The sequence below is a fragment of the Polyodon spathula genome, chromosome 24 (assembly GCF_017654505.1).
Source record: "Polyodon spathula isolate WHYD16114869_AA chromosome 24, ASM1765450v1, whole genome shotgun sequence".
NCBI lineage: Eukaryota > Metazoa > Chordata > Actinopteri > Acipenseriformes > Polyodontidae > Polyodon > Polyodon spathula.
Window position 1 is genome coordinate 8,639,601 of NC_054557.1, and position 27,390 is coordinate 8,666,990.

A 27,390-nucleotide genomic window follows, 5' to 3' on the forward strand; every position below is an offset into this window, starting at 1 on the left:
CTGATTGATCAGCCTGAGAATGTTAGGCATGCAGATCCTGGTTGGCTGACCAATCTCCACACTATTTAAAAAGAACAAAGGAAGGTTTGTGATAGAGAGAGATAGCAGTGTGAAGAAGTTGTGCAAGGTATTTCAGATAAATAACATATTTAAAAAGAATTCTACACATTTTTGCTTTTGTATAATGGACTGAGATTTTAAATATAGATTGATTTGGACACTTATCAAAGGGACGAGGTATAGCCTTTCTCTTTGTAATAGATATGAAAATAACCTATTGCTTAATTAATGATCAAAAGAAGAGGTAGGCTTTTTTTTGTGTGTGTGTATGTATGTATGTATATATATATATATATATATATATATATATATATATATATATATATGTGTGTGTGTGTGTGTGTGTGTGTGTGTGTGTTATTTAATTGTCTATGTAGGACTGATAGTCCTATATAGTCAATTAAATATTTAATCAATTAAAATAGTCAATTAAATTTAATTAATGGCAGGTCCATGGTGTACTCCATAACCTTTAGAAGTTATATTGTATATAATGCAGAACTACCATGCTAAATATCAACTCTTTCCACAAAGGACACTTAACTGGACAGGGCAGGGGAAAAAGCAGAAACTAGGGTTACCATAGGTGTCTGCAAGCTTTTTGTTTGTTCTAAAGGGATAAAGGACCACTCCTTTCCAAATCCTTCAGAGAATTTGAGGGTGACACTCTGCTACATATCTAGGAACATCTTGACATGGTATCCTTTGGTATTTCCTTTGCACAGTTTTCATCAAAATTGGGTGCCAAAATCCTACAGTATGAGGATCTTGTGTTTTGGTTGCTGCTGTTGCCTTCCATTTTCTGTTATCTTCTGTCTTTTCCATTGTAATACTTTGAACGTGCCATGCCAGTCTCTGCTGATCTTCACCATTGAGTTGCTTTTCCTTTTGGTACTGTTCCTACTATCAATTTGTTGGATCTGTTGCCCATTGTAACTTAAATTGACTTGCAACTTGAGGATGCAACCCTTATGTATTCCACATAAAAACAGATTGTTTGTGCTGCATATGGCGGGTGTTGCCAATTTTACATCTTGGCACTGTGTCTGTGGCTCTGATTCAGCAGTAGAAGCCCCTTTCTTTTGGTTGAAGTCATATCTGTGGTTTTTGATGATTAGGGTTATTCTAGTTCACTGCATGGTGGAGTTACTATGCATTAGCAGGCTTGGCTAGGGGTGGGGAGTATGACACGTCAGACAAGCTGGTATTTAAATACCACACCCAAGAAGTGATTTCATAGTTGAAGCTATTCTACAGCGAGCAGCACATCACCCCTTGAGGTAAGTACTATTCACTGTTTCTAAGGTTTTTCCCTTTTGCAGTTTATTTGTGCAATGGAACTGAAAGTGTTTCTTTAGAAGCCAAATAATTGTCGTTTTAAAGAGGGGAAGACTCTTTTGCTGCAAAAGCTGCTTTAAGAAAGTTGCCTGATGCTTCAGCCATTTTAAATATGCTTCAATTTAGCTTTTAATTAATTTTTTTTTACTGTGACAGGACAATTTTTTTTGCAGAACAGTGCTACCCTTTATTTCTCTAGTATTTTGGCAAGCATTGGCCTATACACACATTTTACTGTGTATTTTTTTTATACAAGTCCACAGATGCATAGAATGTATCTGCACTGTTGTGTAAATGCTTCTGAAAGTAAAGGATTGCAGCAATAATACTGAAGTATTTGTCTGCTATAAAGGTTATTTGGCAACAGATTGTTGCCAGACTTTCCTCAAAAGGGTTTGCAGCCCTACTGAATTTAAAAAACTATTAACTAGTAATTGGACAGTTATAATGACTTTGGATTTTGTGTCTGAAAAGCGTATGTGGGTCTTTCCTAAATTTTGTGTTGCTTCTCTGTGAAACTCTACTTTGCACAAAAAACCCCTTTGATTTACTGCTTTCAGAGATCTACACAAGATTAGTATTAATTGGAGTCTATTAAACCAGCCTTAGCTGTGTGGCATCAAGGCTTCTAAAACCTGGTGTAATCAAACTACTAGATCATTATTTGGGGCCCTGCATTTTATTAAAGAAACGCAGATTCCGTTTCCTATATGCTGGCTATTTTGACAGGACAATCATGTCTGATTTCCTTTACCTTTCCCCTTCATTTTCTCTTTGTTGGGGGGGGGGGGCAAAACTAGCAAATTAAAAATGGCAACTAAAACTACCCTGAACTGTAGTCACCATCACAAAAGAGGGGCGTGACTTGACAAGCAGTAATCTGCTAAATAGATGGGCAAATCCGAATGGCATTTCAAGGGTTAATGGATGATTGAAACTCCACAGCCATGGCAATGACGTGTTCTGTATAGAGTAAAACCTATTGGTTATGAACTGTCTGTTGCTAGGTGTGTGATGACTTACTGGCAACATTCCATTTGTGAGCTGTGTGTGCAAGAGGAGCTCAGTAAAGAGGGATCATATAAGAGTCTGCTTGAGCTTGTCCTAACTAAATTCACCAGTACAATTTAGACTAGGGTTTATCCTGGATGTAAGTGTTCATTTTATTAAATTACCTGCAAGAACAGTTTGTACTCCCTGATTTACTGTACTAATGACTGAGGTTTAACTAAGGGGTTGCTACATCTGAAAACACATACTAAACAATACAACTGAAATGCGTGTGTCTATCTCAATCTCTCTCATCCAAATATATATATATATATATATATATTTTTTTTTTTTTTTTTTTTTTTTTTTTGCAGAAGATTCAACATGTTCTCTGAGACTGAGTTCAAGGGTCAACCATGTGCAACATGTCTCTGGTATCTGAGTTCCTGGGTCAACTCACCTTGAATTTTGGTGGGGTAGGTATCAGTGTCTGCTATTGATTAACCCTGACTAGGCAAGACGTGTTCAGAAAATTCACTTAACCATGCCGGCTGGTCTGACTGCATACCAGTTTTATAACACTATTGCTGAATCTCTCCTCTTAACTGTCCGTGGTATGTGTTAACACATACAAAAAGGGTGTGGCTAAAACTTACCTAGTAAAGTTCTACAGTATCTGTACATTAAAACACAATATGACTTGGAGCTAAAATATTTTGTAGTCTCAGCTTCTCGACAGATGCACTGTGTGACTGGCAAGCATATCAACTACCAAGGTCTCTAATTTAATGATTTCTACTCCTTGCTTCCCTGAAACTTCTGTGCAATATTACAGACCTGTTCCTATTGTCGTGTTTTTTTGTTTTTTTGTGATTCTAGTAAGGGGCTCAAATGAACAACCTTGCGAGACAACATATAGGATTAATCTAGAATTAAAAAGGTTTGGTATTGATCTCCTACAGTACTGTAGGCAAATGCTGTCTGAATCGTACATTTGTCTGTCAGTAATGCAGCTCATCCTGTACTGGGTTTTATTTACAGCCTGAAGAAGAGAAATCTCCTACAGTGAGGCCTGCAGAAGACTTTGACGCTGACAAGGATGCTGCCAGAATAGAGACAGCTATCAAGACAAAGGGTACATATTCAAGCAGGCTATGCCTTTATACCATTGTACAATAATTTATTATCACTCACTACAATAATCCCTGAACATCATACTTTATAACAATAAAAAGCATTGTCACACCAAAAATTTTCCGAATTAATCTCTGAGAGGCCACAAAACTGGGCCTGCCTTTGTGCAGCCATTTTCCACCCGCACAACCGCTAATCTACAATAAACCTATGATATGTGCTTGTGCTATAGAATACAGTAAGCCCCCTATCACTTAAAAACCTCAATAGGTGATAGTCAAGAGATTTTATAACAGTGTGTTTCTTAAAGGAAAGCGGTCTCTGTTGTGGGATGTAGTGGAGCCCAGCCTTGTGCTGCTGGAAAATATGACTCGACATCCTGAAGCTTTACAGATTAAAACCATAGAGAAGGAAATGTTCCAGGGGCACCGCCTTGCAATACAGCTTAAGAGGAACAGCCATTACTATTTAACAAAACCACATGTATATGAAAATGACCCAGATCAAGCTAATCAGCGTTGTTCTAAATATGTTTAAAACAGAATCCTGTTGAAATTGCTTGTCTCTGTTCAGCCTTTCACTTTCTGGTTCTTGTCTGACAGGGCAGGCAGGAGGTTTTTGTCTTTCTTTGTAAGTGATGTTGGGCCTTGATTATGTGATTGACCAAAGTACAGTGTTTTAACAACTGTGGGTGTCTCCTCAGCACTGTTACAGCAGCATTATGCTCCGGTATAATGTATATCCATCCATAACTCTCGATACTTCAGCATACATTCTACGACTGCAGCTGAAGCCTTTGTTTACTTTAATAGGTGCAGTGAGGTTAATGGAAGTGATTTAGATAACAAAGAACCCCTTGCTTAATCCACTGTGCTCAACAATTGTTTTGCATTTCCTCAACCCCATGCAGGAGTGGATGAGCAAACTATCATCGACATCCTAACAAGACGCAGCTACTCGCAAAGGCGGGATATTGCCTTTGCCTATGAAAGAAGAACTAAAAAGGTAGGCAGTTGGTAGTATAATCTTCTCTATCAAGAACAAGATCATCGAGGGACCTGCAGCTATCCTGTTAATCAGATTATTCACTGTGTAAAGTGGTCAAGGGACTATTGGATTTGAAAGGTTATGATCACACTGTAGAAGTAATTACCTGACTGCATATATTATGTGCTGAGGCTTAAGGCTGTGCAATATACAAAATGTACCCAGCCTGACTAACCTACAAGTAATGTCAGATTAAATGTTTTTGCAGGTACTGTAAACAAAAAAATACATTAGGCTGTTTTAAACAATTTATTTTTTACCCTTTCCTGGATTTCAGTGACCCAGGAGTGCTGTACTTCACATTTGCATTGCTGCAAAGCACTTTAATATTCTATGTGTGAATCCAGAATCGGAGCTATTTTTAATGGCTGTGTAGATATTGAGCAGCTGCGTTTTCCCAAAGCCTTCCTGTTGTAGAGTAGGTGTGTCTCTCTCTCTCTCTCTCTCTCTTGATAGATAGATAGATATCTATCCCCCCCCGTACAGTACGCAGCAATATTTAAATTCATGAAAGGTTCTTTTCAATAGACACCGGCATACCCTTTGAAGGTGCTGTGCAATCTGTAAGGTCTTAATGAATGCCTTATGTGTGTCTCCAGGATATGATCTCTGCTTTGAAAGGAGCCCTGAAAGGCCCCCTGGAGTCGGTGATACTGGGTCTCATGAAGAGCACGGCTCAGTTCGACGCCTCGGAACTGAAGAACTCCATGAAGGTAAAGATATTGCAGAGAAAATGAGTGCCTCCAGCAAAACAAACTGCAGCCTACTGTATTGCCAAAAAATAGCTCTAAACATCACATTAATGCAATGCCTGCAAGGTGTTAATCTAGTTAGGGAGAGACCATTCCTCATTGATTGATTTAAAGCCTCTTATTGTTTCATGGAAGTCAAAGGTAGAAATGTTCTACTGAAAGATGCTCTATCAATGTTGCCAAATCCTTTTGCATGCAACTCGTAACATTTTACTTTAGTGAAGAATACAAAAGTTTTACAAAAATGCTAAGATACATACTATGTGTATCCCTCTGGGGAAATCAAGATACTTGGTAGAAAAAAATTGATTTAATAAATTGTTTCCATGCATGTCTACCATTTCACAGAACATAATACATTGTAACAGTTAATCCAGAGATGTGCTATCGGGATAAAATGCGTCTCTGTTCATTGTTTTATTCTTTAACTACGAACATTGTATTTTTAATGAAATACTGCCATCTGCTGGAAATGGGCAAGGAAAACTTAAATTAATGTATTCAACGTCTGGAAGCAGAGTTCAGACTTACTGCAAACATAAGCAATCCTTTTTCTATTCATAGTTTTGTATTGAAAATATTGAAATCCATAATGTATTAAATTGTTTTAGAAGTAGAAACATCTGTAGTAGTGTAGGCGTTCACAACTCAAAATGAATCAAATAATAAAATATACATATTTTGGGAGGGTGAGTATGTTGACCCTCTAAAGCAACCCAGCACCTTGAGCTGTCTGCTAGTGGTTAACCAGATATTTCTTTTTGCAGGGACTGGGAACAGATGAAGTCACTCTCATTGAACTGGTCTGCTCTCGCAGCAACAGCGAGATGCAGGAAATCAAGAAAGTCTACAAAGAAAGTAAGTGGCAAACACTGAGAAACTGATATTGGTGAAATCTCAGATTGAAACATTACCTTTCAAATCAATTGATCTCACTCATACTAGTGCTAATACAGGAATGTTCTTTAAATATCCTATAGACACATGAATAATGTGTTAACCACAGTGACATTTAGTGGAGAAAATGAGAGTAGAGCAGCCAGCAGGGAAACATGGCTATATATATATATATAATATATATATATTTTACACACACATGCATACACCACCTAAGATACTTAAATGAAATTTGCTTTCACCTCTCAGTGCACAAGAAAGAGTTGGAGAGTGATATAAGCGGAGACACTTCGGGAGACTTTCGCAAGCTGCTGGTAGCCCTGGTGAAGGTAAATCATTTTAAAGAAAACTGTACAAATAGTCACAATTTTTAAACGGCCCTCCATTTCCAAATTAACACTTAGAACCTTCTCAGTAAAGATTTATTCTAAAATAATTTGTGTCTTTGGTAGGGAAACCGGGCTGAACCAAGCGGTGTTGTTGACTATGAGAAAATTGACCAGGATGCCAGAGTAAGTAAAAACAATGTACTGCACGCTATTAACAATGTAATGCAATAATCTGTCAGGTTAAGATTATTTAAAATCTCTATGCAATCTCTATGAATATTTCTCTATCTGCACATTCCATTCTTTCCTAAATAGCAGCAACCAATTCAGATATCGGACTGATTTCCTTTGTTACCCAGGATCTGTATGATGCTGGCGTGAAGAGAAAGGGAACTGATGTCACCACATGGATCACTATTATGACTGAAAGGAGCGTGCCCCATCTTCAGAAAGGTATGTAAACTAATAGGGTCACTGGAGGGTTTCACAACCATTCAGTGCTAGCCTAAAACTTTTACAAGGTCCCGGATAGTATAGAACGAGACTCTACTCCAAAAAAATGTACCTAATTTTAGCGCGAGAAGGTCCAGGTCCCTTATTTGTGGTGTAATATGGACATGACATGCCTGCTTTCTGTTTGTGAATTTATGAATGGCTATGATACTGCAGAACTACTAAAATGTCACATCTGAGCCCTAGACAAAAGCTTTATAGACTTTAAGAAACTTTAAGGGTTAATTTTCACTTTTCAAAGCATTGTTTAATCTAAGACGGGGGGGGGATAAATAAGTCTAAATCCATTGATAAAACCTCTCGTCAAAACATTTCTTTTCAGCTTCTTACTTCAATAAAGCTTCTGGTTGAGTGTTTTTAAAGTTCTGAATTAATACAATCGAATTTGTATTCTTCCCCTGTAGTGTTTGACAGGTACAAGAGCTACAGCCCTTATGACATGAAGGAGAGCATCAAGAAGGAGGTGAAAGGAGACATGGAGAACGCTTTCCTTACTCTGGGTAGGCGGCTTCGTAGTTGTCCTTTAACATTAACTGAATGTTTGACTGGTGCCTCGGTCATTTCAGACAGAGTAAGAGTTGAACTACTAAAGGACTGATTGTCCACAGACTGTTTTGTAATGATTACGATGTTTCCAGAATATTAAAGCAACTGCAACAGTTTTTTTAATGGACATTTCATACTGTGTTGCATCTGGTCTGAATCCACGAATATTGATTATATTATATCTATATTACTGTGCTTGGAGACTAGGAATTAACTGGGGGTTGGGGGGGGGGGGGGGGGGGGGGGGGGATTGGTGTGTTATACAGTGTATTGTGCTGAATGATCCTAACCTGATGTACTATGTGCAGTCTATCTTTAGTTTGACTTTGACTGCCGCCTTAATCCACTATTATAGGGCCATTCAGCAGGAAACAATACAGCACATGCAGAGAACATTTTGCATACAGACTTTCTATATATGGATGTTTGATTATTTATCAGAATAGAATGGTGAGATATTGTAGTGTGTGGTTTTTTATTTTTATTTTTTTACTGACTCACCAAACAGAACCAGGCCTACAACATATAAAAAACCTATGCTCCACATATGTAGTTCTTTCTGGTCACGCAACTGTTTCAATATAGTATATTTTGACAACCTGTTTTGTATTCTGTACTGACCTCTCAAGCATCAGGTCAGCCAGTGTTGATCTGGATACAATACTTTCATTTAAGAATAAATGTCCAAAACATTAGGAGGTCAGCTGTTGAGCGCAAGTTAAAAACATTCAACCTCACACACTCACTTGATTGCGAGGCCCACAACGTTTTTGTCACCTTGAGATTCCAATTTTACTCTGCTAGCATTTTATTAATTTCTCAAACCAAACTGCAAGCTGTTTGGAGAAAAACATTTGATTTCAAAGGATGCCCCTATGAAACGGTGGATCAGTGCCTAAAAACCAGAGGCATCCCTCCTAATCAGGAACATTTTATGGAGTACAAGGGTAGCTGCCAAAGAAAATATGCAAAATGTGGGTTCTTTTAAACTTAACCTTTTTTTCGTTGTTTTTTTCCTTTTGCAGTTCAGTGCGTAGAGAACAAGCCCTTGTATTTTGCTAGCAGATTAAATGACGCAATGCAGGTAAGAATGTAAATATGCCAAGTATTAGCATGACTTGTGACCCTGCATATCAACTTTTTTCTGCTGCAAGAAAGACTCCCTTTTGAAAATGGCCATCGGTACACAATAAAACAATGGGTGTGGCATCTATGTGCATCAATAGGAAATGTGTACCAAACTGAATCTGTACTGAACCCCTTTTAACACAAGGGGGAGATCCAGTCAAAAAATAAATCCTGTTAAATAAGCATTCAACACATTTTCTATGGCATTGTACATATTGTTTTTTGGTTAATTGGTTATAGTCTTGTAAATATTTGCACAACCCCAATCGTTTGAAGTCATACATCTCAATTTTCACTCAGTAGCATTCTACAAGAGAGGATGTATCTTATGAATGTCATTGGTGTAACAGATCATGCTTCCCCTTGCAACAAAGCTTTTGGGGGGGATGGGACTTGACCCACACTTGTGCAGTGAGTCTGGGGCTTGGTCATTTCAAAGTAGTCAGAGGTTCTGTTTTTTTTTTTTTTGTTTGTTTTAAATATTATAAAGCACATGACCTATTTTAATGTGTCATTCTTGAAAGCTAGAACAAGAAAAACATTATGCAGTCAATGGCGACGTTTACATGCACAATTCATGAGTTTTCCTCACAATGTGTTTGCTGTACTTTTCAGAAAATGTGTTGCTATGCAGTATCAATTATAGGGACAAAAATTGGCCTTACCAATGCAGATTACTCAATTCATAGTCATTTAGGAGAGGGGATATTAATGTCTGTGTCTGCTTACTAAATAGGAAAAGAGCGACTCTGAATATCGTGAGGAGAGCTTCATGCGCTGCCATGAAGATAAAAACATTTAACAAGAGAAATGAATCCACTTGTGCACATTCCAAATTACACTGCATTAGCTGCTTGTTTGTCTGGTTACCTTATAGTCATGCTGCCAAAAGGACATCCTTTGCTGTTTCACAATGTTTTCATGTGACATCATGCAGTCGTGAATGTAGAGTCAATTTTCAAGTAAACCAAGCCATTGAAGAGAATGGTGTTAAAATATTTACATAAAGCTGTATCTGTTAGTAAGTTTAATAGACTGCTGAAATAGTTTGTTTTTTAGCAGCCTATAATGAAAACCTGGCCTGTTCCATATTAACTGAGACACTTCATTACAGAGTAAGGGAGCGAAGGACAAGCTGCTAACCAGGATCATGGTTTCCAGATGTGAGGTTGACTTGCTGAAGATCAGAACAGAATTCAAGAAGCAATACAGCAAATCACTCTACCAGACAATCGCTGTGAGTAACAACGGCAGTTCATACATGGCAGATGTACTGCTCCATTCTCAATAGGCCCACAATGGGATATGAATTGACCCTATAAGTTAAGTTTTTATTTATTTATTTCTTCCAGGAGCATACCAAGGGAGATTACCAGAGGGTTATGCTGTGCCTGTGTGGCGGGGATGACTAAAACAGAAGAGGCTGTGAATCCATATTAATGCCTTATACTTTCCTTTTTTACAGTCTTTGCCATTGTATTAGCATGTGCCTTCAGTTGTACTGCATTTGTGTTTTTTTCTGTTTTGGGGGGGGGGGGGAAAACCTCCTGTGTGACATCCCAAAGAGGAAAAACAAACTTGTACATCCTTTTGTAAGCTGATTCTCTGGAATTAAATACTTAGAAAAATGTGTCTCTAGTTGTGTGTGTGGTTTTTTTTTTTTTTTTTTTTTTTTTTTTTTTTTTTTTTTTTTTTTGTATGTACACCAACAGATGAGTCCGCCAAAAAAGTTACCACCGCCTATTGATCGCACAGAGTGTAATTTAAGTTGTATGCCTCCTTGACCAGCAAGCGGTTGTAATATTACACAATGTGCTTTTAATTCTCACCACTAGAGTGCATCAAAGCAATGGTGTACAATACCATGAGGAAGCCGAAACCTAAAACCAGACTAGTTGCTTTGATTTCTTTTATTTCAAGATTTTTTGTTAATATACAAAGATAATAATGTCAAGTTTTCTGGGGAATATGGTTAAAGCGTCAAGGTAAGAGTTAAGTATTACAGAAAATATTGTATAGCTTAATATCCAAAATAATTTAATCAATATTACTTTTGTTTAATTTCCTAAGGACATCAGTTATTCTTTGTTTGGTATTCAAAAGTTAGGTTTTTTTTTTTTTTTTTTTTTTTTTTTTTTACTGATACAAACAATGCATTTAATACAGAATAAGTATTTTTGCAAACAGACTATCCCCCAGTAATCAGCTGGGGGGGGTGGAATTCAGTTAAAATTGCCCAGAAGAAAAAACTAATTGTCATTAAAATGTGTTTTGGATAATGACTCTTGTCTTTCAAAAAAATAATAATTTTGAATCCAGAAATGACAAATGACTTGGGAATGTGAAATTGAGTCAGTGCAGTGCCTCTCTCAAACCCTGACCAGAGCTGACAAAAAATCAAAACGTGTGTGTATATAATGACACAAACAGCTATTCTAAATACCATGATATTTTTAAAATGAGAAACCAACAACTTGAGTGCTTAAGAGATCTTAAGGTGTTTTTAATCGATAACTGCTATCCCTGTGTCAATTGCTGTTATGACAGTGTTTCTTTCTGCTAGCATCACCTCAAAATGTGTGATGTTTTCTTTATGGTTTGAAATGAGTGGAAATTAAGTTGAAAATTCCCCTTGATTTAATTCCCAGTCTAAAGGACATGCACAATTAAAATATAACTATTGCAGGTCTGAATTAATGATGTCATGTCTTCTCATTACAACACTAGAATCATCTGGTTTCTTTTTATATATATATATAACCTTAGTCATTTTTTTTTTGTGTGTTTTGAACAAATACTGTATATTTTTGCCTTCCACTGTGGTAAGCAGTGTAAAGCATGCTTGTATACTCAATTGCAAAAAAGGAACTCTTCCTGTACCATTAAATTACAAAAGCCAAATGTAAAATGCACCAATGCTGTCTGGCCTGTTAAATTATTACAACAAAACTACTAAAAAAAAAAATGAAGGCAAGTTGAATTTTATAATTTGCACTGAAATACATTTTCAAAGTCCAGGTTATTTTTTTTGTCTAGAAAAACAGTTGAAAGAAGCTAAAGATTTTATTTTTTTTCCTTCTCCTTTAAACTGAACAGGCTATATTTAGATTTTGTAATCGTTAGTGTGTTTTGCTTTGTTTGTTTGGCACTAATTTTTTAATTAAAAATGTTAATTTAACCTCCAGCTACATTCATTTGCATAGTACCAAACAGCTTCTATATATAACTCAATGTTTAGTTTCTGGTCTCTCAGGATGGCATTTCTGCCATTATATTGAACATGCTGAGCCACGCAGTATAACAAGAATACACCAGTGGAATACCCAGACCGCATCTTGTAGCAACCAAACTCAGGACATAATACAAATAACAAGGCAAAGGAAAACCAAGCAAACATGAACCTTTTTGTAAAGCTGACTTGGTTTAGCAATATTTTGCCTATAGTAGATGTGATTTTCCAATGGCATGTAACATGTTCACATGATACCAACATAAATTAAAATGGCACTTATCATTTAAATAGTTCTAGTTAAGTTTTTAAGAATTTGATGTAATCTGAACGTATGCATATGTTTCTTACACAGTTATTTTGCACATTACTTTATTCCTTAAAAATAAATTGCTAATAATGTAGCTTTGTGTATCACAATTATTTATGTATGATTGGCCTTGCATGAACAGAGATTCCATTTATAAACTGGATGGAGGTGAGCAATTGAGATTTGTCATGGGATCATACAGAATATTCTGAGCAGCAGAACAGGTACTCTTAAACCAGTAGGAGTGGTTGTTGAGGACCAGCTCAGATGTTAATATCCAGCTGAGCTGGTCAGTGCTGCCGTTCTGTAATGTCATGGGGCTAAGACAGCTTAATAACCCATAGCCTTTAGGTTGTGAATGCTGATAGATGGGCATGAGTCAGGTCGAGCTTTGACCTTTAAGCAAACACATATAAAAAAAAATAATAATTAAGACTACAGCAGACAAAACACCATTTGAGCTCATAATAAATGGTTCTATGCCTTCAATTGCCTTTGGTTGCCTGCTTAAACTTTTAAAAAGTCCACCATACAGGACCTTTACCAGACAGTTTTCATATTGTCACATTTGCCTTTCCCCAGTTCATTAATGCATAACCTTGAAGTCTGTTTTAAGATAGAAATGACTATTACTAAATACAGAATTGCAAATCTATCCTCCGAAGTACCTTATATGTAGCGTAGGTTTGGCCCAGGAGTAATTCCTTCAGAACTTTATAAGGCTTAGAATTTATTATCATTAAGTAATAATATTGATGAGAACATTACCCCTTTGTGATGTTTTATGTTTATTGCCTATAAAAGATAAAATATAGTGTAAAGGGAGGTAAAATACTATTTTGTAAAGCAGTGGTTAGATTTATGCTTAGGTCCATTGACAGATTAATCTCTGGGTCATAAAGATGGGAGTACCTTCCATATTTTTCATTTTATGTGCATGTACAACATGCTGTTCTTTGTTATAGGCCAGCCCATTGGGACTTCATTGAATACTGGGTCACTTTTTTGGCAATTGAAATAAGGCTATGGGATGGGTTTGCTTTATTGCTTTGTACTTTTCTTAAAGTAAGTGTCTGGATATTTAGCAAATTTGAAATTGTTCAATAAATGACTGTCAAAAAGCAAAGTGTGGAGGGGGGGCAGGATCACTGCAACAATGCATTCAAGCATGATATTGAAGATGTGTATTAACAAAACATAATAAAGGTTAAAAGCAACCCAAGCCTCATAAAGGAACTATATTTTTATATTCAGTAGAAACTTTAATATAAAATGAGACAGATGTTTAGATAACACATATCTTTGTCCAATTTGTGCTGGAACATGCAGTTTTTGAACTTGCAGATCACTGGAAAAGCTAGGGCTCAGAAAATCTTTCACTGTAAATATCCATTGTTTTACACTGTCAATCAAACCATGGCTAGTTTTACTATATATAGGTTATGATATAACAATGTTAAAGGTATTTGTGATACGAGTAGCTGACTGAATCTAGCACTATACTTAGTACTTTATTTAACGATATCAATCAGACTAGTTTAAATTATAGTACAGTATACAGTGTGTAAATGGTTTAGTTACACACAGGGGATTTTAAATAAGTAAATCTAGTAATTTCTTAAACATTTTAAGTAATAAAAATTGTGTAGACATGTAGGCATCCCCTTCTCAACCAAACAGCAATTTGACGGTCCACCACGTTTCTCTATCTCTGGTGTAGACGTCCTGTAATACAATTTGACAATGCACCACGTTTCCCCATCTCTGGTGTAGATGTACTATGTAATACATGTTTTTTTTTTGTTTAGTTTTGTTTTTTTTTAGCATGTAAGCTCTCTCAACAATAATTATAATAAAGAACTTTTGTTCTTTCTGTTATAATCAGTTAGAATGAAATACTCCCCTCCCTAATCCCTTCCCTGTTTTCACTTTCAGAACCCCTGCTTCAAGTCAATTCAGCAATACCTGTGACAATAATCATTGAAATACATGGCAAGAATATTTCAGTGTCTCATCATCTGAATTAGCAGTTTCTCCCTTAAGAAACGTCAGCAATCTTTTCGTTAAAGTTTACAGTTGGCTTGTATAACCAATGGAAGTTATAATTAGTGGTGTGTTGATACATATTTTCAAAAGCCATCAATATCGGTTGCTAAGTGATGACAAATGTAAAAAGCCAGGAAGAAACTCTTTAATTCTGCTTTTAAGACCAGCATCCTAAAGTACTGTAATCTGCCCTAATCTCATGGACCACTGAATGAAATGAATTACACGATTCTTAATCTATGTCATTAATTAAGTGATATGTTTCTTGTAAACCTCCATTATAACTGAAAATGAAGTTCAAGGCAATTATCGCAAAATGTAATCTGTGAACTGAAATAAAGCTTAGTCAGAACATATCATTAAAATTGAAATCTATCTCCTAAATTAGTTATTAATCTCCCCTTTGAATTAACTGGCAGAACGATGTACTTGCTTTTCTATTGACGGATACTAGCTGTACTTAAGCATTGCTATTCCTTTATGCTAGATTATTTGAAACAGGGTCTATTTTAATGACTGGTAAAAGGACAGATCTGCCCTAAATCTCTTCAGCTGTATTTTATAGCTTGTACAGAAGACCAGGGTCAATAATGAATCCTAGTGGAAAACACCAGCAGATTACTATGGAGTGTGGTGGTTCAAAATCTGAAAAAAATAAAAATCATGCTGTACATAGTTATCAAGATCATACTGTTATCAGTGGAGCTGGAGCAGGGCCTGGATGCTGGATAGCCCTTAGGCTAGGTATATCTCAGAGAACAGCTACCAAATAAAAATTTCAAAGCACAGCTGTCAATCTGTAAACAGTGGGCTGCCGCTCCACGTGCACAGTAGAAAGTTTCGGTTCTGTTTGCAAAACAGCTTGGCTAATAGCTGCGATTGTATAAAGCCAGAATTCTTTCACAGTTTTGTGTATACCAGCCCCAGATGAAACAGAGCTGTCTGGCTCTTGTGAATTTTATGTGAAGTATCCCATTGAAGGGTGTTAATAGGCATGAAAAGACTGCCAGCTACACTGGAAACATGTAGAGTACAACCAAATACTCCCAAGCTGTTTAAACATACACCATGTTTAATGAGCACAAACACACAGAAGTCTAAGGTTAGTCTGTATACTTATAACCTTATCTTTTAAATTAAAAAAAAAATAAAATAAACATTTATTCTGCTATTTTGGTTTTGGGTTTTCTTAAGCTAAACTCATTTGAGGTAACATTGTTTATGTGTTATTATTGTATGGCTCTTTAAGAATATCTGTGATCTAATGGGAAATTCTACTGGCTAAAATAGAAGACTTGCTCCATCCTCTCACCAGGGACCTGCTTGTGAGTTTCAGTTCCCTTTGTGAACAGACCCTTCAATGAAGGACCACAGGAGAAAATATTTAATAAATCACAGATCCACACCAAACCCCCTGAATATACTGCATATGGTAATTAAGCTCTCACCCCTGCTACTGCCACCTCTTTTACCCCTAGGGCAGGTTGGCAGAGCAGTGAAGGGAGCCTGGCTCTAAGCTAGTCATGCTGCACTGTACTGTACTGCAGCATGTCTCTTGATAATTAGAGAGCTGGTGTCTTTGGTGCTGTCATTCCCTCTCCTTTCATGAGAATCATACTGGAAAAATAAAAGACAGATTGTTTGGGTGTTGATTCCTTTTCCATTTTTCTCTTTTAAAGACTCAAAGAATGACTGTCTTCTTATCTTATTGGAAATATAATCTTTCCCATCTGTTAGCAGACAGGGGGTGACTGATCAGCTGAGGTAACTCTCCTCCTTCCTTCATCGTCCTCGCCAGGAAAATGCTTTTTCTTCTATTTAAAACCAGGATTAATCATTCATTTTTCTTTCATTTTACTTTTGCTTACTGTTTTCTAGCTTAATGTCTAAGTAAAACCCTTGTTCTTTTGAAGGACATTTTAACATAAATTGTGTGATTTTGAAATACTTCTTTAGTCTTTTACAATGGGTATCAATCTTGATACAGTATACTGCATAGTATATTCGTCTGTCTTGTGCAAGATTTTTTGTCATCTACAAATCAGTATGATCAGAAGATATTCAGGATTTGCTTGTGGTACAGTAGAGGCCTACCCTATGTAAGAGAGACTGATCACAGCACAATGCGGCTCTGCTTCTCAACAAATAGGCCTGGTTTGAGAAGCTGTGATTATATTCCTCTCCTCCTCGCACACATGCTGCTGTGCAGTTTAACAGCCCAGCAGCATTTTCAGCTCTGGGCTGAACTTCGTGCTGTTCCTAATACTGCTGGCAATGCATGTACCCTCTTCAGCTTAAGAGAGTCTTACAAGGACTCTGGTCTCTATTGTAACTATTTTCTTACTGCCGGGTGGAAAGGTAGCCAGCCTGCCTGCATGTCTAACTTTACCCATGTTTCCGCATCCAACGCTATTATAAATATTTTTTTAGGCAGGGTTTTTTTGGGGCTCTGATATACAGGCATTGGTCTGATTTGCGAAGGAGCTATTGTTTCAGATTGCACTAAACAGTAAAAATCAAACTATTAAGGGAAATCTTTCAATATCCACATACTGAAAATGTAGCCTTATTTTGGGTTGCTCATATTCATTGTGAGCTACAAACATCAAGTAGCAAGCCATTTCTACTCCTGATTAAAGCACAGTATGCATCTTCAGCAGTAGCTTCCAACCTGCTTGTGAGAGGGTAGGGGTTACCTTTATAAGAGCTCCCTGCTAACTTTCTGAAAGGTCACTTATCTAGTCATCCTTCTCCTAGTGCCACGTCTTGAGGGCTCAGCAGTGCTGCTCCAGCGCTGCTGGTCTAGTGCCTGGAAACACGGAAAGAAGGGGGTGGTTGGCTTGTATGAGACATGTGGCTCCAAGCCAATGTACTAATCATGATTGCCTCTGAAGTGGCTCTAATCATCTGTGTGAGGCTTTACCAGCTCTTATGTTGTTTATACAAGCTGGCAGCTCAGCGCGCGGTGTGTACAAGATATTTGTAATCATAATTTTCTGAGAACAGATTAAGACAAACAATACAGGAGTCTGCATATTAATGTGCACATTACAGTCATAAACAAACCTTTAGCACTGGAGATCTGGTTTGCCAGCTGTGGTTGCTATACAGTGAGGGAGTCTAGATAGACTTAACATTGGTCCCCGGGGACACTGTTGAAACTTCAAGAAGCCTGTACTGTTCTTTACAGAAACATACACCGTCCTAATAAATGTCAGTTATTATAATAATAATAATAATAATATATTACCACCACTCTAAGCCTTCATACAATGTAAAGCTGTTGGTTATTACTTTTTAGATTATTTTTTTAAAAACTGACCCAGGTGTTCTATTAACAGAACTGAAATGCCAAAGCACCTTCAGCCTAACCTCAGATGAGCAGCACCAATGATTGCATTACGCTGTGCTTTGTATTTTTCCTCTTCATGCTATGACTACAGCTCGGCACAAACCAGATTCCAAGAATAAAACTCCTAGTGATGGTGACCTACACTTCCATGCCGAAGAGAAGAAATTAGCAAAACAGACACTCAAGCATGATCTCAGTGTCAGCTTGAAACTGTGCAGGGGACTGTGAACAAAATCTTAAACATCTATAGATTCTTTCTAGAGTAAGGTGAATTTATTATTTAGACAAAACCCGAAACCAACCCAAACCTACTTGTAATAGGTACAGTGAGCGGATCTTGGATGTACAAAAATGCTCTGGGTATGAATGACTATACTAGCTGGGTATTAACTACCTATATGTGTTTTACAAAGTAACTACTCAAACATAACAAATGCAAAATAATGATGATGATAAAAAAATAAAATGAATGACGTGAACCAAACTGAATATAATAAGGCTGTAATTCAATCAAGGGTTTGGTGATAAACCTCAAGAGTTCTAGTGGTTTGCCACCAGAAACCTTTGATGTACAGTTGTTAAGTATTGTAATTGTTATAATACACGGCAACATAATCTAAGAACAGAACTCGTAGAATAACAATTAATAATTGTTAAGAACAGCATTAAAACAAATGTCAGAATTGGGTTATTCTTTTTGGTCTTAATTGCCAAACATTCACCACTGGAATTCAAATTCTATATGTTGAGTGTGTTGACAGACTGTCATGAATTATGGGTAATTACTAAATGAATGTTGTAATTTATTTTCATTTTTGTTAAGTGCACATGTTATTCAGTCTTCTTCCAACTCAGCTTCAAATCTGGATGCCATTGTTCTTTATCGTAACACACCAGTGGCTTGACCACGCTGTTTTGTCATGTTTAAAATGTTTTTAGTTTATAAAATATTTTTAAAGATCCATTTCTATGGCAGACTGTTGGCTGTGTATGCAAAACTATATCTACTGCTAGAGACTGGAGCAGAACAGGAGAAGAGCTTGGAAAGGGAAAGGTAGTTAGCTTGTTGTAAAAGGTCTTATAAATATGAATCAGCCATGCCTTTTAGGAGCCTCAGGGATAAGCCCAGCTTTACAATTTTTTTTTTAAATAAATAAATAAATAACAATTGCTATACTCATCCGTGGTAAATTAAAAAAAAAAAATCATATCATATATAATTTGATAAGTGTTCAAATGATATAGTGATATAAAATCACAACGTACTGTAAATCGCAGCCTATCATAGATAACACTATATCAGAATTCAATATACAGAGGCATTTGTAGGCATTCTAAATGTAAGAAGACAATTGGAAATGGAACCTTAATGCATTCCTTTCCTCTGGAATACATCTCTGTTCCACTTGCTGGCAACACAACCCAACCCCCCTCCCGATGACATTAAACCTTTGGAGATTCTATATTCTCTCTGATCATTTTGTTGTTGGTTCATCTTAATTAACCCTAAGGCAGCTGAGAAAAGTTCAAGGCTTTGATGAGGGGAAAAGCTCAGGGAAAAAAAATGGTTTGTTTCTGTTTTCTGACTCTCTTTTCACCCCCTATCATATTCCACTATGTCTGAATTGTAATTCGTTGCTAAAGAACACTTCAAAAGAGAGGGGTACTTGTGTCTTGGAAGAGATTCATCTCTCTGCCTTCTCTGGCTGCCTTATAGCAAACCTGGCTTGAAATGTCCAGGCTCCCTCAGGTGGCTTTGGATATGCAAATCAGGCTGGGAATAGCACATGAGATGATGATCATAGCCTACAGCTCCCATGCAGAAAGGGGAGAGATTTGTCTTTTTTTTTACCTTTGGCTGCTGGGGAAATGGTCTTTTTCTACTCTTGTTGACAACACAAAGCAAATTTAAAAAATGCCACTGGCAGAAAACACTATTATGTTGCCTAAACCCCCCAAAAATAAGATGTTCCAATGCAATTATTTTGTTAACCACTTCACTGCTTCTGTCTCTTCTCGTTTGATAGTGCTGAGCGGCAGAAGCAGTTTAAACAATGCTTCCACTACCAATCCAAGCCTGGGTTCAGCCCTCTATCTCATTTCTGGCTCATTTCAATTTATTTAGAACTACAGGTATCAAGAAAAAGTTGAATACCATAACCTAAATCCTCTGTAAAAAAGCAAGTGTGACAAAAGGACTGATGGACAGACTGAAAGGCTTCTTTATATGTACCTAGATTCTTCAACTTGTCATAGGAAAGTACTAACCAAGTTTTAATTCCGACTGGGGAAGCAGTTCTTTAGATATAAAAATGTAAGCATGACATATGCATCTCCTCATATCCCAGATTCTGATAATCTCAATAATGCTAAAGGACGTCCTTCCAAAATTTAATCACAAATCAGTAAGTGGCTCTCTGGGTGTATGTTAAAGATTAGAATAGATCTAAAAGAGTCTTCTTTAAGCCTTTTTATTTAACAGATAATATTGCATGACCAAGGTATAAGAAGTCAGGTTAAGTAGTCTCTTGATTATAAAACGTGATTATAAAAAAGATATATGTATAAAAAATGCTTACAACTTTTTTTTTTTTTTTAACAAAGGCTGACAGTGTAACCTATTCCACTGGGGCTACTACAATAGTATAGCTAGTGCTAGCTCATAGTGTACAGTATTGTCCTACTACAATTGCAGCTGCAAAGGGGATGTATGAGAAAATATTATTGTGCATACTTCTCTATGAGCTGACACTAATGCATCTATTAAAATCAATACTTGTACTTTGCAGTTTTATTTTATTAAAGGATCCAAAAATAGAATATTTTACAAAACATAACAGATAAATCTGGTGTTTATCCTACACTGTTTACTATACAATATAAAACCTCATTTCATTTTAACTGGTTAAGTTAAGTTAAGTTAAGAATTCAATTATATATATATATATATCGTATATATTTAATAATATATAATATATAATAGATTAGTATATATATATATATATATATATATATATATATATATATATATATATATATATATATTTACTTGAGCTGGTAAAAAAAAAAAACCCTTTGGGTGATTTCAAGATGTATATTTTTACTACAGTCAGGTATTTTTTCCTTTTCTTTTGTTTCTGTACCTTGGTGTCATCTCAAGTACACCATTAAAGGAAATGCAGTAATAATTAGTGTAGAATGTGAATGTACTGTTACCTCAATGAATTTTCTTGTGGTACCACTTTGATCAAAGCTATGCCCGAAGGAAGAAATACAGTCTGTTGTTAATAGACAAAAACCAACGCCATGTCTCAAAGTTTGCTCTCTTTATCTAAATGTTAGAAGTTTGTAGCCCTGTGTAAGCACAGTTTTTCAAAATGGGGGCATCAGAACCATAGAAACAAAATGTCAAAAAAGTATGTGACAATTGGGAACCTATATTGGTTATGCTGTGCTTTTTTTTCAACTAATTGGAAAAGAGTATTCTTGAACCTCTTCCTTTAGTACAGTCTTTGGAGCATCATTTAAATTCATGTATAAGTTCTAATAAACTACAGAAACCCCCCCCCTCCACGTTGATTTGTGCCTATTAAGAGTACCCATTACAAGAGCTCTGGTTAACACATGCTGCACTGTGCATTACGGCTTTACTAAAACCAAGGCAGGTAAATGGGTTACAAGTGGTGGACAAGGATACCTGTGGATCAGCTCAGAGATCAGGCTCTCTGGTATGTTGGCAGTCAGATTCAAGGGTAAAAGATTGGGTCACACTGGAACTATATTTTATTTCTACCACTGCCTGGCTCACTAAATTCTGTTCCCCCTATGGAGGATATAACAGCATTGCCAGCCTCTTAGCACCAGTGTGAAAGTATCCTTTAAACACACAGCAGTGGGAATGACATTGTTCACGCTGGTGTTGGATGTAATAAATAGAGCCGTGGTGTGATGAAGTAATAGCATTGAGGTGGTTGCCGCTGTGCTGTAAGATCGTTTACTGGAGCTGTCTTTTTACTTGAACACTGTTTCAGCAGTGAATTAACAGCATGGTGCCTGTGTACTGTTCTATTTGATTGGTTTGTTTTTGGTTCTAACATTTAGTAACTTAATTACTACTGAATTATGACTTTTTATCATAAGTTTAGGGCCAGAGTTTTACAGATATTCTGAGAAATTAATCTGTTTCTGATTTTTCACACCCTTCCTGATGTTACATATTTTCCCTTTATTTAATCAATTAGTTCTATTTGTACTTTCCTTTATTTATTCAGTTTGCACTTGTAACCTTTGTTTGGTCTGCTTCCATTTTTGGAAAATTGTTTTGATATCTATATATATATTTCTTAAAAATGTCTTTAAGTTATTTTATAAAGGAATGTTGTCAAATAATGTGAAGCATGTAAAGTAACATTTAGTGTATATACCCACGAAGACCATTAATTGTACATATCAGCTAATAAGGAATGTCCATACCAAGTACCATCACAACTGGGGAACTGTGTGTAAGTGTTGTTATGTATGATAACATGTCCCCCTGGATAGCCACATGTGCCAATGTTAGACGATGGATCATTTTGTTTCTGAAACAGCAACTGAAAATGCGTCTTTTTTTTCAGCTGGAAAGAAGTTATTAAGAAATGCTTAAGGGTTTTTTTCAATCTCTCTCTCTTTTTTTTTTTTTTTACAATCATGCAAATGAGCATGTAAACTGAGAAACCAAGGTCTGGCGTTTTACATGTGTGTCCCTTCCCGCCTACTGCACTGTTTAATCAGGCTATTCTTTTTCTTCTGCATTGTGAGCTCTGGTTCCTGGGAATATGCAAACTTTATTAGACACCTTGTGCTTTCATGCTCAGCTTGGCTTTATGTCAGAGAACTGAGAATCAGGTACATTTAGAAAAGGCCTGAGGGGGGAGCCAGGCAGGAGAAGCTTCTGCTGATAATCTAGGCTGACAATCTCCTGATGCCATCCCTTCATTATAAATATTGTTAAAGGAGAGCAGACCTCCGTGGGCCTGTACAGAACTGAACATATCAAAAAGAGAGGCTTTGATATCTGTTCCTCAGTAGTTATCCCTGTAATAATGACAGCAACATTGACAGGTCGCTTTCATTTGATTGTCTTCTGTGGGAAGTTTCTCTACAATTAGCATCAATATTTAATCTTTCCGTCTGAGTTCATGTTACCACGATTGCGCTAATGCTGTAAGGATTCTGAACTGTCAGTATTACCAGAAAGTATTGTATCTTTGTAAAGTGTACATTTACATTTGTTAAACATGTAGATACATTAAGTGCACAACTCCCCCATGCAATACACGGCAAGCAGAGAATGTGGGCAACTGAAAACAAAGCCCTTTTCTCTACTGCAGTGGGACACCAAGCATCAATATTTCACTAACTTCAGACACTGACACATGTAAACTTTTATATCTTTTGTTCTTAAGACATCTACATGTTCTTTTATTGTTAATGATATGAATCTTATAATACAATAAATATGTCCTATTTAAAAAAAAAAAAAGTTTATATAGTTAATATAGCACTTATTATCAAGTCCATTTGTTGTTTGATATTGCAATTTCCTTCACAGCAAGAGCTCTATTGATAATGTCAGCTGTTGTAAAACTGGATTAGTAAGTGCAGGTGTGGGATAAAATCAATTCTTCACTTATGGAAAACCTTAAAAAGTACAACAGTAAAAAGTTTGAATCAAAAGCAGTAACCGTTTCTGGTTGTCATTGATGGCATGGGCAAATATACTCATATCGAAAATTTGATTTACAGTACTAACAACCTGTCATTTTGTAATTTATTTATTTTTTGTTATTTTATCAATGTGTAATTTTATTTTGAAAAACTGTGTGTGACGTTTTCCATACATTTCCTCCAGTTTGTATTTATTTTCAAAGCACTTGTTATTTTTACAAAACTATAATAAAAAAAAATTAAAAAGTAAACAAATGAAATGCCTATATAGCACAAATTATTTCTCAGTTTTGTAACAAATTGTACATGTCAAAGTTTGTGTAATATTTATATATATATATATATATATATATATATATATATATATATATATATATATATATATATATAATCAGGATGTTATGCATTGTGTGAATTGTTGATTTTGTGTTTTCCATCTTGTAAATGAGAAGTTGAATCTCAAGGGTTACTATTGGCATGGTATAATAAGTTATAGAACAAAAACAAACAGGATGATAATTATTGCATTCCAGAATATACTGTCTATTATTTCCACTTATGCATGCTAAATAGCAATCAACTTTAGGACAGGCAGGCATTAACTATAGAATTAACACTGGATAAGGAAGCTTAAATAAAACATTTGCAAGCCCATGACCGCTTACTGTACTAGTTACACAAAACAGAATAAATACTGAGTATATTTCTGAACATGTTCTTTTGCTGGTTTCTTTTCCCATTCTATTTAAAACCATTAATAGATTTTCTATACAGAACCGTAGTGTATTCATGTATAGATGACAGCTGGAATAGAAAAGACGATACAACATGGTTTTAATTCAGTGATCCAAATATATGTAATGCAGTTACATATAATATAATGAAACTGGGGAACTAGCTTTGGTGTTGTCAAGTTATGTCAGTGTCTGTCAATGTTGCTACACTACTTTAGTTGATTTCATCAAAGCTTATGTGTGTGGATCTTCAAACAGGAGTAGCTTGGCATGTATGCACTAATTATGTATAATCCTGAATTCTCCTGGGAAATGCTGTTTTTTTCCCCCCAACTTGACATGTAAAGTACAGTAATTACCTGGTATTTTTTTTTAACCCATGTTAATAAACCATCAAATGTGAACACTACAGAAAAATGATACAGGCCACTGTCAAATTCCACTGTCAGTAAAGAGATATGGAAGGTCATAAATACCTACTGGTATAAATCATGATTAATGGAATTTTTATTTTAATATTGAACAACATGGATCAAAAGATCTGACAAAGATCAGTTGAGCTTAGAATTCATACGTGTCAAATGAAGTAGAATGTATGCAAAACCAGAACCACTGTTTGATTTATGCATGTTCTCATGCTCAATTTGGATTTCTTGGATAATCCGCTACTCAAAAATGTTACTGTTTCTGACATCAGTCCAAAATATACATAATTTTTTTTTTTTTTTTAACTACTTAAAAAAATTATAATATTGTTCAAAAGAGATATTTTGTTTTATGCTCTAAACAATAACTTCAAGAATAAAACACAAAAAAATTCTACCCTTACTTCTCCTGTACTACTTAATAATGTTATTATCTGGGATAGGTGCTTTAATTCAGCTTTTATTATTAAGCCTGTTCCCACAATGTCAGTATAATAGTGTTAGCTATTTTTAAAAAAGCATTGTAGATCTGATGGTTACATATTATCTGAAAAAAGTATTAAGTATTTATAGTATTAGTCCCCATTACATCAATTTGCCTCCCAGACAGTCCAGTAAAGCCCCTGGGGTACATTACCACAGAATAGTTATCCCTGCAAATTAAGCCATCATAGTTTTCTATCAAGGCCAATCAGGTTGTGCAAATGGTTTATTAAAGCTGAAGATACTTTCCTCAGATGATAGCTGAAGATTTTGATCAGTTTTGACTAGCCCATTCTTTAATACATCCATTGAATAATATGTTATGGGACTGTCTTCTCAATGCTCTTTATAGACTTAGGTCACCCCATGAGTTATTATTACATTCTAAGAATATGCAAATTGAAATAATCTGAAGGTGTGTGTGTGTTTTTTGATGGAGGAATATGAATCACAGGAGAGATGGCACTTTTTTTAAATTTTGCTGATGAATGCAATGCTTCAGTGGCATGAAAGATTGGTGCTGTTGCATAATGAAGCCCCTTGTTTTATCTGCAGGCCAAGTATTGCAGACACCAATGGGCTATACCTCTCATGGCTGTGGCAGTGTGCAATTGTTCAACAACACTGGACCATCTTTCAATCAACTGCCTTGTTATTTAATAATGGTTGTTTACAAAAAGAACATTGAAGGGCAAAAGTCAATCTATACAAATCTGGCTTCTGTGTGTTGTAGAGGCTTTGGGTTTCATATTTAATGGCAGTATAGCACTGCTGTCGTGGTTTAACACCCATACTCACAAAAATGACACTTTCGTTATGTATTTATTACCTTTTGATGAGGTATTTACACATTATCATATCTGCTCTGGTCAGTGATCCAGGGTCATACTTTGTAATGACTACAGCTAAATTGGGTTGAGTCTATACAGAGGGGGTTATGACAACAGCAATTAAATATTTGTTTCATGTTTCAGAAAAGTTATTTTACCTCAGAGAATGCTTTAAAAATTCCTTCGTATTTCAGATTACCACAAGCACAGGATTATCATTTAACTAAATTCCAACCTTTTATCAATAAATAAATAAATAAATAAAATAATGTAGAAAACACCAGGACAATCAATAACTTTGACACATGTTTTGGCTGTAATGCACATTATACAATCCATAGCTTTTTAATGCAGCAAATACAATATGCCTTTTGTAGGTAATAAAAAAAAAAGGCCTGTACAAGTGTTTTAATGCTTCCGTTAGTTAAATATTTTTTCTGTGATTGCTCATCTGTTAAATGGTAGTTTAATTGCTCTTTGTGGTTTAATTGTGGTTTAATTATTTTATAGCTGTGATTATGAATACTGTCTGCTAGTGGCAGTATAACCCTCATTGAACTTTCCTCTGTTTAAAACATATGTATTTATATTGTTGGAGGAAAATATTACCAGACAGGTAAAAAAAAAAAAAACCTTGAGAAGCATTATGTGGCATTATATGAAATTGCCACATTTGGTAGTTTTTTTCTTATATCAGAACTTGATTTTTGTGTTACTTGTACAGTAATTCAACAACATTGTATATATATATATATATATTATATATCTATATATATATATATATATAGATATATATATATATATATCTAATATATATATAGAGAGAGAGAGAGAGAGAGAGAGAGAGAGAGAGAGAGAGAGAGAGAGAGAGAGAGATATAGAATAACATTCGAATTTGATGGTTTTTCATGGTGCATGTGAATTTTCGTAAACCTATTTCCACACAGTCAAGCCACACTTTTGTAGGAAACAAATATATAAATCACCATGGAATAAAAAGTAACTGGAAACACAAACTGGGCCAGATTTACTTCTATATTAAACAAGGCAAGGGGGGGGTAGCTGTGGAGTGTATTCCTTCTTGATGAACCTTTGTAAGCAATGCATTGTTTAGAGTAATGGGCTCCATTCATTATTAGCCCAGTTGATTTTCATTTACTCTTGGCTCTAACAATTAACTGGAGCAGCTGTGAAGGTGATGAAGGGGCTGGGACGCTCAGAGGTCAGACACTGTTGTAAGTGATAAATTAAAAACTATTATCAGTGGTGAAAGTGTCTCTTTACACTTGTCACCAACAAACAATGGAGCTACATTTTTGGAAATCGGCTAACCAACTGAACCTGAAACGCAGTGCCCCTTTTCAGCTTCTGTGATCCTTCCCTAAAAATGCTTATTTACTTATTTCTTTGTGCAGATTTTACTAGAACAGAAGCCAACGAATGCATTCACAAACACAAATGAGAACTTATAACAACACCGAATCACAATAGCTCTGGTGTTGGTTTATCTAGTCTGGTTTGGGCTTTGCTGAAACCTG

At 35.8% G+C, this 27,390-nt stretch overlaps 1 protein-coding gene across 1 annotated transcript; it reads left to right on the top strand.

Moving 5' to 3' along the window:
* The first annotated feature begins 1,252 nt into the window (after positions 1-1,252).
* LOC121299134 (annexin A2-like) lies at positions 1,253-10,364 on the top strand. Its single transcript, XM_041226699.1, has 14 exons — positions 1,253-1,340; positions 2,763-2,772; positions 2,814-2,864; positions 3,430-3,523; positions 4,433-4,527; positions 5,169-5,282; positions 6,089-6,179; positions 6,468-6,547; positions 6,671-6,730; positions 6,907-7,000; positions 7,465-7,560; positions 8,632-8,690; positions 9,849-9,971; positions 10,087-10,364. The coding sequence occupies exons 3-14, from the start codon at positions 2,814-2,816 to the stop codon at positions 10,144-10,146; spliced, it is 1,017 nt and encodes a 338-aa protein (XP_041082633.1). The 5' UTR covers positions 1,253-1,340; positions 2,763-2,772; the 3' UTR covers positions 10,147-10,364.
* Positions 10,365-27,390: the final 17,026 nt, after the last annotated feature.